Genomic DNA, 12029 nt, shown 5'->3' with positions numbered 1-12029 from the left:
GTTTTGATGCATTAGCCTAGCTTGGTAGTAATATCGAGGTAGTGTGTCTTTAAAAGTGGAAAAAATGGTCATTAACTGATTTGCTTTCTTCTCTGCGCTCTACTAAAAAATCCCACAACACCTGATTGAAACATTCTTCATCTCTTCTAAAGATTTTAAAAATTAATAAAGCAGTGAAACCACAAAGTTTAAAAGCAGCAATTAAGTAATCCAGATTCAGTAACATAAATTAGTATAGTTTTCAGATATTGCCCCCAATAAGGGAAAACAAAAAATGCTGGCAATAACAGCAGGTCAGGCAGCAAGCTAATATTCCGAGTCGAGAAAGCTCTTCACCAGAGCTGAAGAAGTCATCTAGACTTGAAACATTAGTTTGCTCGCTCTTCAGAGATGCTACCTGACCCACTGGGATTTCCAGCATTTTTTGTTTTCAATACAGATTCCAGCATCTGCAGTAATTTGTTCCGAGGACCAACAAAAATTCACCATGTCAAGCTCACTATTAATAGCATATTCCTCCAGCCCTTAGAGCCATCATTCAAACCATTTACTTGGGGTGGGGGTGGCGGAATGACCACATGATGTGAACCAACATGAATGAGACTGAAATCTCTGAGATTGGATCAACAAAAATATTTTGCGTCATCTCAAAAGCTCGAGAATCAAAGCATCAGTGCTGCACTTAAACAGGAGACAGCATAGATTAAAATTAATCTTATCCACAAACAGATTTTTTTAAACTAACAAACTACAAAACCAGTTTTAAAAAACTTTAGTCGACATAAAATTGTTAAATACTAAAGTACACTGCCAAATTCAGCAATACTATTCTTTGAATGTCAAGTGTTACATTCTGAATTAATCCTAAAACTTTAACTGGAAAATTCACTTACAATCTAAAATATCTAAATTTAAAATTAGAATCCGATTCCCTTCACTCAACTCTCCTCACACTTGATGAGTTGGGGTACAGACCAAAATCCGTCAGGACAGTGATGACCAAACTATTCACCTTCCTGTCATTAGAGCATGGAGCAGGTCTGGATGCTTAATTAGCAAACATATGTGAAAGGCCATGAATATATGTATACCAAGAAAATAAAAATCACAGGACCACATAGAAAAATAGCAAGACACACAGCATGCACAACAGGCTAATAGACAATTGCAGCATTTACGATCTGTATCAACTCAAATGGCAGATGCAGGTAACACCACAGCCACTGAGTTGGAGTGAGTGCCTGTTGGCCTTTACAGAAGAACCAACTATTTTGAGGGCATGATCAGAGAATTGTAAGCAATGGCCAATATGGACATCATTCCATAAAAATTTCTTCTGTTTATAACGAATCTTGTAATGGCACTAGGTGCAGCCAAATTGCACTTCACACAAAAACAAGCAAAGCAGCAGACACTCAAACAAGCGAATAGCAAGCACCAAGTTTAAAGAAACCTGATTGAAATCCCATCATTTTAAAGAAGCTAGATAGCAGCCATATTGCCCGTTTTCCTATGCACCATCACCCAGTGTTGTGCGTTTAACAGAATTCACCACTTATGATTGCCCCAATTATTAACCACCTCCCAAGTTTGCCATTATCTAGAACAAGAGAAATACCATCAATTGAAGCCTGCTGACGGGGGATTTTACGTTTGACGTAATCGTGGTCAATCGGAGTGGCTGTGTAAGGTGGGGATGTCAGACCTGGACCCGAGGGAAGATTTCCTTGACCTTGCATGGTTCCAACAGAAGAATGAGAATCATCATCATTTGTACAGGACTTCTCCCTAGACAGGAGGAAAGAGGAGAATAAAAGAAGTGAGATGATAAATATCATTTATCACCAAGGTAACAATAATTTATTAATAATAATAATAATTTACAACAGAAACAAAGCACTTGGCATACATGCTTATTGTAATGAGGCAGGAGGCAGCTTGGACTGTAAAACAGCACAGGAGCTGCAATATCAGTTTCCTACCACTATACATCCCTGTTACATTATACCTTACAAACACATTCTGCCAAAACAGAAAATGTCCTCAAACCAAAGCGTCAGTGGATAAATTACAAATGCTACAGCTACCACAAAATGTTAAAGTCCTCTTAAAATGAAAATCCTACCTGAAGTTAGTTAGGGCACCCCAAGAAACAGATGAAAATTTGCAGTCAAATTGCACATTTTCTAGAATTTCCCAAAACCCTCAAATTGCAGCCTTTAAAATGAAACTTTCTAAATTTTCTTAATATAGAAAAGAATATGCTGAAACCATAACAAAGGTGTAATTTTTAAATTTCTCCCTGTCTTCTCCCTTAGGAACAGGAGTCAGTCAGCCCATAGGCTTTCTGCCTTTCAATAAGACCATAGTTGATCGGAAAATTAACTCCGGATCCAAATCCTGGATTTTTGTTGCTCAAATTTTAAATTTAAAATTAACCATTAATTAGCATTTGTGGAAAGAGTCAAAAATGTTTATCATCCTTTGCCTGAAGACATGTTTCCTAATTTCAATACTGAAAGCTCCAACTCAAATGTTTAAACAGGTCCTAGATCCCTGAACCAGTAGAAATGCTTATAATATGAGGAGGCTAAATTATGCAGGCAGATGACCATCACTGGCAACATCTTATGGTGTTGTGTCTGAACTACCTGAGCTGTGTCTGGTAGATTCATTTACACCAATCCTTTATGTTGTTGTTAGTCTCAGTGGTACCAAGTGGGGAAGGATGCCTAGATGATGTCTTCAGCAGAGGATATGCTCAATCTTGATAAACAATAAAGGTTAATTACATAGTGCTAATTATCTACCTACAAAAATGTGTGACATCAGTTTAACAGGAACTTTAAGATTTAAGAACACACTAATGCATCTGAATAATTCTGATACCACAATTTAGAGACAACCAAACAACAGTGTTGCTGGTAGGAACTAACCAGAGTTAATCAGTAGGCCTTTCACATACTGACTGCTTTAAAACAATAAAAATAGTTTTGCACAATCACCTCAATTTAACCTTCAAACATTTGTGAACAAACACTGCAAATGCTGCTGTGTCCCTTTACAATTTTAACATCTAGTTTCACTGTAGTTCATGTTTCACACCTAAATATAACAACCCTCACTTTTTTGTGTTGATTTTAACTTGTTCTATTTCTGCCAATTCTACTTGTTATATCATGTTCTCTTTAAATCAATCACACCTTGTTCACTACACACCAAAATTCAAAAAAGTGCTTCGCGTCTGAAGTCCAAGCCATCAACGTACATTAAAGACAGCAGGGTCCTAATAGTAAACCCTAAGGAATATCGACATACACCATCGCACAATTTAAAATAAATTGAGCTATTTGCAACTCTACTTACTATCTATCTGTTAACAAATTTTGCATCTATGCTTGTACTGCCCATGAGATCACACACACATGTACCTTTCATTAATAGCAAGGTTCAAGTGCATGATGTATGGTATTTCATCAATTGCCTTTTGAAATTCCATTCACATAACAGGAACTGCAGTTATCCCATGGAACAACATGCTATTTAACTATTTACTCATGATTTGGAGATGCCGGTGTTGGACTGGGGTGTACAAAGTTAAAAATCACACAACACCAGGTTATAGTCCAACAGGTTTAATTGGAAGCACTAGCTTTCGGAGCGATGCTCCTTCATCAAGTGATAGAAGGAGCCTGATGAAGGAGCATCATTCTGAAAGCTAGTGTGCTTCCAATTAAACCTGTTGGACTATAACCTGGCGTTGTGTGATTTTTAACTAACTAACTATCTACTGGTTTTGTTTTATTACATTAGCTTGCTCAAGAGGCTGCTCGTTTTCTCGCAAATAATTGTTCGTAAAAGCTTCTCCCATCACTGACATTACATTGCAGTTCTTCTGACTGGTCTGTAATTGCCAGGTTTATCCTTTCACTCTTTCTGAGTAAGTGTGCAACTTCTACTGCCCTTCAATCTTATGCCACCAGTCCAAGATTACAGAGCACAAGTTCTAAATTGGGGAAGGTTTACCAGCACAATGGGGGATGTAGTTTGGGACAGCTATTTGAGGGTAAATCCACATCTGGCATGTGGGAATCTTTTAAAAGCCAGTTGATTAGAATTCAGGACCAGCAGTTTCTTGTGAAAATTAAAGATAAGGACGGCAAGATTCCCACATGATTCCCACCTTGGATGACAAAAGAAATTGAGAGCTTAGTCAAATTGAAAGAGACACATATGGAAGGTTTAGGAAATCAACGGACAGAGCCTTTGAAGAATACAAAGATAACAGGAAAGAACTCAAAAAGGAATTAGGCTAAAAAGGTGCCAAGAAATGTCTTTGGCAATAAAATCAAGAAAACTCAAGGTGTTTTATCCGGAAGGTACAGTCATGTACAGAAAGGGAATTTATGCTTGGAGCCAGAGGAAGAGGGTGAGGTCCTTAACGAAAACTTTGCATCAGTATTCACAAAAAAGGATCGTGATATTCTTGGGTATGTCAATATGAAAAAGGAGATGGTGGGTTTTTGAAAAGCATTAAGGTAGACAAGTCCCAGGACCTGATGGGATCTATCCCAAAATACTGAGGGATGCAGGTAAGGAAATTGTTGAGGCCTAGTATGAAATCTTTGTATCCTCTATAGTCATAGGAGAGATCCCGGAGGACTGGAGGCAAGCCAACGTTGTTCCCTTGTTTAAGAGTAACAGAGACAATCTGGGAAATTACAGGCCAGTGAGCCTTACGTCAGTGGTAGAGATATTACTGGAGAAGACTCTTAGGAATGGAATTTCCTCACACTTAGAAAATATGGACTTAATAGAAATAAGCAGAGGTAAATCCAGGGAAGAACATGTCTCACAAACTTAACTTTTTGAGGAAGTGACAAAGGTGATTGATGAGGGCAGGGTGGTAGATGTTATTTATGTGGACTTTAGAAAGGCCTCTGTCAAGGTCCTTCATGGCAGGCTGATATAAAAGGTGAAGTCACACTGTGAACTGGTAAGATGGATACAGAACTGGCTTAGACACAGAAGTGGCAATGGAAGTGTGTTTCTTCAGGAAACTGAAGAAGGGCTCATGCCCGAAATGTCGAATCTCCTGTTCCTTGGATGCTGCCTGACCTGCTGCGCTTTTCCAGCAACACATTTTCAGCTCTGATCTCCAGCATCTGCAGACCTCACTTTCTCCTCGCCTTTTTTTAAGGATCTATATCCCGCTGTTCCCTGCCCATTCATGTATCTGTCTCGATACATCTTAAATGATGCTATCGCACCCACCTCTACCACCTCCGCTAGCAATGCATTCCAGGCCCCCAACACCTTTCCACGCATATCTCCCTTAAAAACTTTTCCCCTCTCACATTGAACTAGTGACCCTGAGTAATCGAGTCCCCCATTCTGGGTAAAAGCTTCTTGCTATCCATCCTATCTACATCTTTCAATTTTGTAGACCTCAAATCAGGTCCCCCCCCCTCAACCTCAGTCTTTCTAATGAAAATAATCCTAATCTATTCAACCTCTCTGCGCCTTCCTCTTGAAATGGATCTTCCAAAATGCATCATTTCGTGTTTGCCTGGATTGAACACCATCTGCCATTAATCTAAGCAACTCTCCAATCTAAATTCTGGTGTATTCTCTGACAGTGCCTTTCACTTCTGCTACTCAACCAATCTTAGTGTTATCTGCAAACTTGCTAATCAAACCACCTATACCTTCTATCAGATCATTTACGTATATCACAAAGTAGTGGTCCCATCACAGATCCCTGTGGAACACCACTGGTCACATTGAGAAACTCCCTTCCATGACTACTCTCTATTTCCTGTTGCCCAGCCAGTTCTTTATCCATCTAGCTAGTACACCCCACGTGCCTTCACTTTCTCCATCAGCCTACCATGGGGAACCTTATCAAACACCTTACTGAAGTCCATGTATATGGCATCTACAGCCCTTTGTTACTTCCTCAAATAATTCTATTCAGTTGGTAAGACATGACCTTCCCTGCAGAAAACAATGTTGTCTATCACTGATAAGTCAATTTTCTTCCAAATGGGAATAGATCCTATCCCTCAAGATTGTACAAACCTTGGTTGGTTTCCACTTGAACATCGAAGGGTGAGGGGTGACCAAACAGAAGTTTACAAAATTATAAGAGACATGGATAGAATCAATAGTTAGAGCTTTTTCCCAGGTTAGAAACATCAATTACTAGGGGACTTAGATTTAAAGTAAAAGAGGATAAGTTTAAAGGAGATGTGAGAGGCAATCTTTTTACACAGAATGGTAAGTGCCTCACATTGGCTGCCAGAGGAGATGGTGGAGGCAGATACAACAGCAACATTTAAGAAACATGTTGACAAGTAAATGAATAACTAGGGAATAAAGCAATAGAGACCACACAGAGGCAAAAGGACTTTGGTTTAGAAAGATATGTGTTGGTGCAGGCTTGGTGTGCTGTACTGTACTGTTCTTTAATCTTTGACTGCAGCCATCTTATCAGCAACTTCTACCCTTACTCCCATTGGCAATTAGGATGCACCCCTCATGGACCAATTCTTTGCTCAAGTGAAACCAACCAGATTTTGTACAATCATGAGCAATAGGATCTATTCACATTTGGAGGAAAATCAGTGATAGGCAACATTGTTTTGTGCAGGGAAGGTCAGGTCAAACCATACATAATATAATTCTTTGAGGAAGTGACCTTCTGGGACATCCTCTACATATTTTTACTTCATCCAGTATCCAGACAACTTCCCAACTTTGCCAAGATTTGGCGAACTCCTCTTTACTTCAAATCTCTACTCTACCCCACTAAGCCAAAACTAAAGAGATGAAGAGGCGTTCATAACTTCAAGGGCTTCATTCCAGTCAACTGAGAGTTATTTGCTCCACCACAGGGTATCCTAAAATACATCTAAAACTCACACATGGATATACAAAGGATATTTTATAGTCAAAGTGAACATTCTAAGTTACATTCTTGCAATTCAACTTTAACTCACATTCACACTATAGACACCTCTGGTAATCACCTATTACCTCCAGCGCTCCTCCTTCACCCTTTGTCCTCAAGCAATTTTCCTATATGATATAACTATATCAATATGGCACTCACCCTCAAATCTACAACATTAGATTTATCCAAGTGAAAGAATAAGCATGAGGAGGGTTTGATTTTCACAGGAGGAGGACAGAAGTAACAGAATCCAGAACTTGACTTAAAAACAAAATACAGCAGCTGGAGACAGAAAAGAAGAATGAAGTGAAGAAACTCCACAGGTCTGGCCACATGTCTGGATAAATCAAGTTAACACTCTGAGTTCAATATGACTTTATTCATAACTGAATTTGATTTATTTGATTACCATAAACCAAAAGCTCTGGGTAATGCCCTGCACACCTCAATTATCCTACTGTTATAGAACAGTTCATCCTCCAACTCATCTGAACAATGCCAGGGGATACTTCAGCCGAGGTCTTCAGTTTTCTACCAAAAATTTCAAATGAATCTCAAGAATTTAAGGACTCCAAGCTCTAGGGCCACCCCAAATTCTCTAATTTGTTGAAAAGAGCAACCTGCATCGATATAGCAAGTGAAGGAGACGACATTAGAATAAGAGAGAGAGAGTGAGTGCGTGTGAGAGAGAAGTGGAGAGGCCAAGGGGTATAGGAAGGCAATTCCAGATCTTATACCTTAGAAGGTTGAAGCCATGTCCATTGACAGGGAAGCAAAGGAAGTGGGGGACAGACCAGTGGTCAGATTTGGTAGAAAGCAGAATTCACAGAGGGTTGCAGGAGGCTACAGTGATACAAACATGGATAAGTTTGAACACTAGGATTAGAATATTAAAATCAAAATGTTTGGGATCAATACAAGTCAGTAAGAATAGAGGTAATTCTTGGGATGGGGGCATTGTGCAATGAGGAAGATTAAGTAAACTAGGCCTAATATTCCCTAGAGTTTAGTAGATTAAGATGTGATCTAATTGAATGTTTGAAACTTTTACAACTTTTTAAAGGACTTGACAGGTCAGATATTGCTGGTTGTGGTGGTGAGGGGTGAGGGGTCAACATGCACTGGGGACCATATTCTCAGAATAAAGGACCAGTCATTTAGAACTCCAATAAGGAAGAATATCTTCACACAGAGTTGCAAATACTCAGCCAGTAATATCCAAAGGTACAGATGAATCGTCATTTGTAACCCAAGAGAATCATAGAATCTCAGTAGATTGACAGAAGGTGGAATTGAGCGAGAAGGTGGACAGGGTCTTAGTGAATGACAAATTACGGAGCAGGCTTTAACAGTCAGTGGCGTACACCTCCTATTTCTTACAGTTACATTTATGACTGTTAAAAGGAAGCAGTTTTTGTCAACTATCAAAGTAAAACAAACTCTGAACGTCAGGGTCTCCAACTGTAATGCTCTGACTTCATGTCACCAACAACGATACACAATTCATCACTATAGTCCACTGAACTAAACAGAACTTACTTCTCAGTGACCTTAAAGGTACTCTTCTCTTCACCGCTGGCAAAAGGCCCTTGAGCTGCTTCTTTAATGTAGCTGAATAGCATCTCACAGTCCACAGTCACTTCATCCTTCTCCAGCAGTTTGAGAATCGAGGCATGAAGCCTGAAGTAGACCTGAACATCAACACCGTAGTTATAACAATACATAATCCTACATTTGAAATGAATAAATATCCTTTACCCAAAGAAGTTTATTTAGACACACACAGCCAAAGCCATCCACAACAAGCTTGAAGCCTATCACTTACCCATTTTTAGGGATTTAAATAAGGTAAATCAGTAAACTGAAGATATGTATAAACAAACTTTAACATTTATTAAAAGTTCGACTCAAATGGAAAAAAAAAGCAGTAATGTCATGATGTGGTCTTTTGGCCAGGGACCAAAAAAGAACTATCCTCTAACTTACAACCAGGATCTGAAGGATAAGAAACAGGAGCAGGAGTAGGCCATTCAGCTGCTCCACCATTCAATAAGATCATGGTTGATCTGAATGTGGCCTCAACCCCATTTTGGCATCAGTACCTTTAATCCTCAACCTATAGATTAAAATACTGTCTTATTCTGGCTACAATGACCTATAATTACCTATCTGCACTAGGTTCCCTTAGGGCATAGTTTATTTAGTGAGCAGCCCGAAACGTTCGCTGCTTGAAAAATCTTAAATTACTTCATGGGGGAGATGCAGCCAGACCAAGATTTGAAGTCAATCAAAAACTAACTATTAAAAATGTTTTTCAAGTCCTCCTTACAGAAAAGTGTATAAACAATCAAATAAAAGGTTTTGCAGTCAGTTTGGAATTCCTCACATCAATCGTATGCATTTTCCCGGCTTTTGGTCACAAGATTCCAAGCTGAAATTACTGTTTCTTTAGTGTTAACCCCAGTATCATAATGAAAAAAACTACATATCAGACTTCACATTTAAAGTCTGTCAATTTCTACGAAGAATGAAATCAATTCAAGTTCCACCATTCTGTCACAAAACGATGGCACTGTTGAACCATTAAAAACAAAAAAAATAAAAAGGTCACTAAATAGAAGGCAAATAAATTCCTCACCCTGCAAAAGCATTGCATGAAGTAGAAATGGAGGTAACAAACTTCGCAAAGAATCATTCTATTGAGGTAAAAGTGAAATTTTCTGATCTTTATTAGAATTAATTCTCAATTTTTTTCTTTTGCTTTTAATGTCCAATCATGCTATGTCATTTGTTCAATCGTCTAAGGTAAGTCAAAGACAATGAGAAAGTGAAGATGGCACATGCTGGAGATCAGAGTCAAGTGTGGAGTGCTGGAAAGACACAGCCAGTCAGGCAGCATCCGAGAAGCAGGGGAATCGACGTTTCGGGCAAAAGCTTGATGAAGGGTTATGCCCGAAACGTCGATACCCCGGCTCCTCAGATGCTGCCTGACCTGCTGTGTCTTTCCAGCACCACACTCTCGAGTCAAAGACTATAAAAGGCAAAGGATCCCTGAAATCAAAGCTCATTCAGCATAAGACATAGGGCAACTAGAAGATCGATTTATGTTCCAGAAGTGGTGACAATGAAAGATGCTTTAAAAAATAGTTTACTAATTGAATGAATTAATGAGTGAATTAAAAACAAAAATTAGCAGTCTTGCATGCAATCCATATTGTTGTACCTCTAACCCACACTTACTGGAAGCAGAGAATTATTTATACCCTGAAACAATCACTTTTTAAGTCTCAGGAGATATTCAAGTACTCAGAGCCTAAACATCTTGCTTGGCACATTTGGTTCAGTACCTCTAGAGCTTCCATAGCCAGGTCTGGTGGATTGTGGTAATGGATCTTCCGTGGATAATGTGCTGCATCTTCATGTAGGTTATGCGCCGCCTGTACAGAAAGCAGTGCAGATTATAAAATGAAAAACACATTTAGAGAATGCCTTTCATGACTCGGGACACCCTAAATTTTAACCATAACTGATGTCCTTGAAAGCACTGTCAGCATTATAATGTGGAGAAATACAGCACTCCAGTTATGTGGAGCAACTTCCATAAACAGCAATAAAGTAATGATTAGCTAATCTATTTGAGTGGCTTGAAGAAAGATAAATTAGATTAGATTTACAGTGTGGAAACAGGCCCTTCGGCCCAACAAGTCCACACCGACCCGCCGAAGCGCAACCCACCCATACCCCTACATTTACCCCTTACCTAACACTATTTAGCTTGGCCAATTCACCTGACCCGCACATCTTTGTGACTGTGGGAGGAAACCGGAGCACCCGGAGGAAACCCACGCAGACACGGGGAGAACGTGCAAACTCCACACAGTCAGTCGCCTGAGTCGGGAATTGAACCCGGGTCTACAGGCGCTGTGAGGCAGCAGTGCTAACCACTGTGCCACCGTGCCGCCCACTATGTCAGCATGAACAACAGCAATCCTTCGCACTTCATGGACTAGTGCCATGGAAGCTCCCATATGCACCCTCAGTTTAAAGCTTCACCTGAAATAGGGCACTTCCAACAACAAAGCAGCCCCTGGTACTGCAATGAAGTGTCAGCCGAAATTACATGCTCTGGTATGAAGTTTGAATCCACAAACTTCTAGCTCAGCGTGGTGACTGATCAAGGAAAGGGCAGAACATTGTTGAGAACTGAAGGTTAACATCTGCAGTCACTGTTTTGAATGTAGATTTCTCCAGCTTCCTCATTTCCCCTCCCCCCACCTTATCTCAGTCCCAACCCCCGGATTCAGCACCGCCCTCTTGACCTGCAATCTTCTTCCCAACCTCTCTGCCCCCACCCCCTCTCCGGCCTATCACCCTCACCCTCACCTCCTTCTAGCTATCGTGCTCCCAGTGCCCCTCCCCCAAATCCCCTCCCCCCTACCTTTTATCTCAGCCCACTTGGCACACCAGCCTCATTCCTGAAGGAGGGCTTATGCCCGAACTTTAATTCTCCTGCTCTTCGGATGCTGCCTGGCCTGCTGTGTTTTTCCAGCATCACATTTTTCAACATTGTTTTTACCTCGTTGATTTTAACCCTACTGCGAATCCTCTTGCAAGGATGCCTGCCTTGAAGAAGTTTTCCTCCTCTCTCTTCAAGAATCTCAGGGAGTCCCTCTCCCACTGCAACTCCCAGGTCATTTCCTCTGCCCTGAAGCTCTTCCATGACTTGTCCTACCTGCTTATCTTCTTTTCCACCTATCCATTCCACCCTCCACCGCCCCCCCCCCCCCCAACCTATCACCTTCATCCCCTCCCCCACTCACCTATTGTACTCCATGCTACTTTCTCCCCACCCCACCTTCCTCTAGCTTATCTCTCCACCCTTCAGGCTCTCTGCCTGTATTCCCGATGACGGGCTTTTGCCCGAAATGTTGATTTTACTGCTCCTCAGATGCTGCCTGAACTGCTGTGCTTTTCCAGCACCACTCTAATCTAGACTGAGAACTGAAGGTTCACTACTGGAAACACACAGTCCCAACTTGGAGCTATATTGCCATTCTTTCACTGTGTCTTGGTC

At 40.5% G+C, this 12029-nt stretch overlaps 1 protein-coding gene across 3 annotated transcripts in view; it reads right to left on the bottom strand.

Annotated features, from left to right (window-relative positions):
- cabin1 (calcineurin binding protein 1) overlaps positions 1–12029 on the bottom strand; it is a 519061-nt gene that overhangs the window by 384413 nt on the left and 122619 nt on the right. For 2 of the 3 annotated variants that reach the window (XM_060843824.1, XM_060843826.1), the window contains 3 exons: positions 10303–10392; positions 8495–8646; positions 1619–1788 (listed from right to left, as the gene is read on the bottom strand). In XM_060843824.1, coding sequence (XP_060699807.1) covers positions 1619–1788; positions 8495–8646; positions 10303–10392 — 412 coding nt within the window. The remainder of the gene's footprint in view (positions 1–1618; positions 1789–8494; positions 8647–10302; positions 10393–12029) is intronic. The other variant, XM_060843825.1, reaches the window with a different exon arrangement.

This window comes from Hemiscyllium ocellatum, chromosome 24, assembly GCF_020745735.1.
Source record: "Hemiscyllium ocellatum isolate sHemOce1 chromosome 24, sHemOce1.pat.X.cur, whole genome shotgun sequence".
In the NCBI taxonomy this organism is placed as follows: domain Eukaryota; kingdom Metazoa; phylum Chordata; class Chondrichthyes; order Orectolobiformes; family Hemiscylliidae; genus Hemiscyllium; species Hemiscyllium ocellatum.
This window is presented reverse-complemented; position numbering and strand designations above follow the sequence as displayed.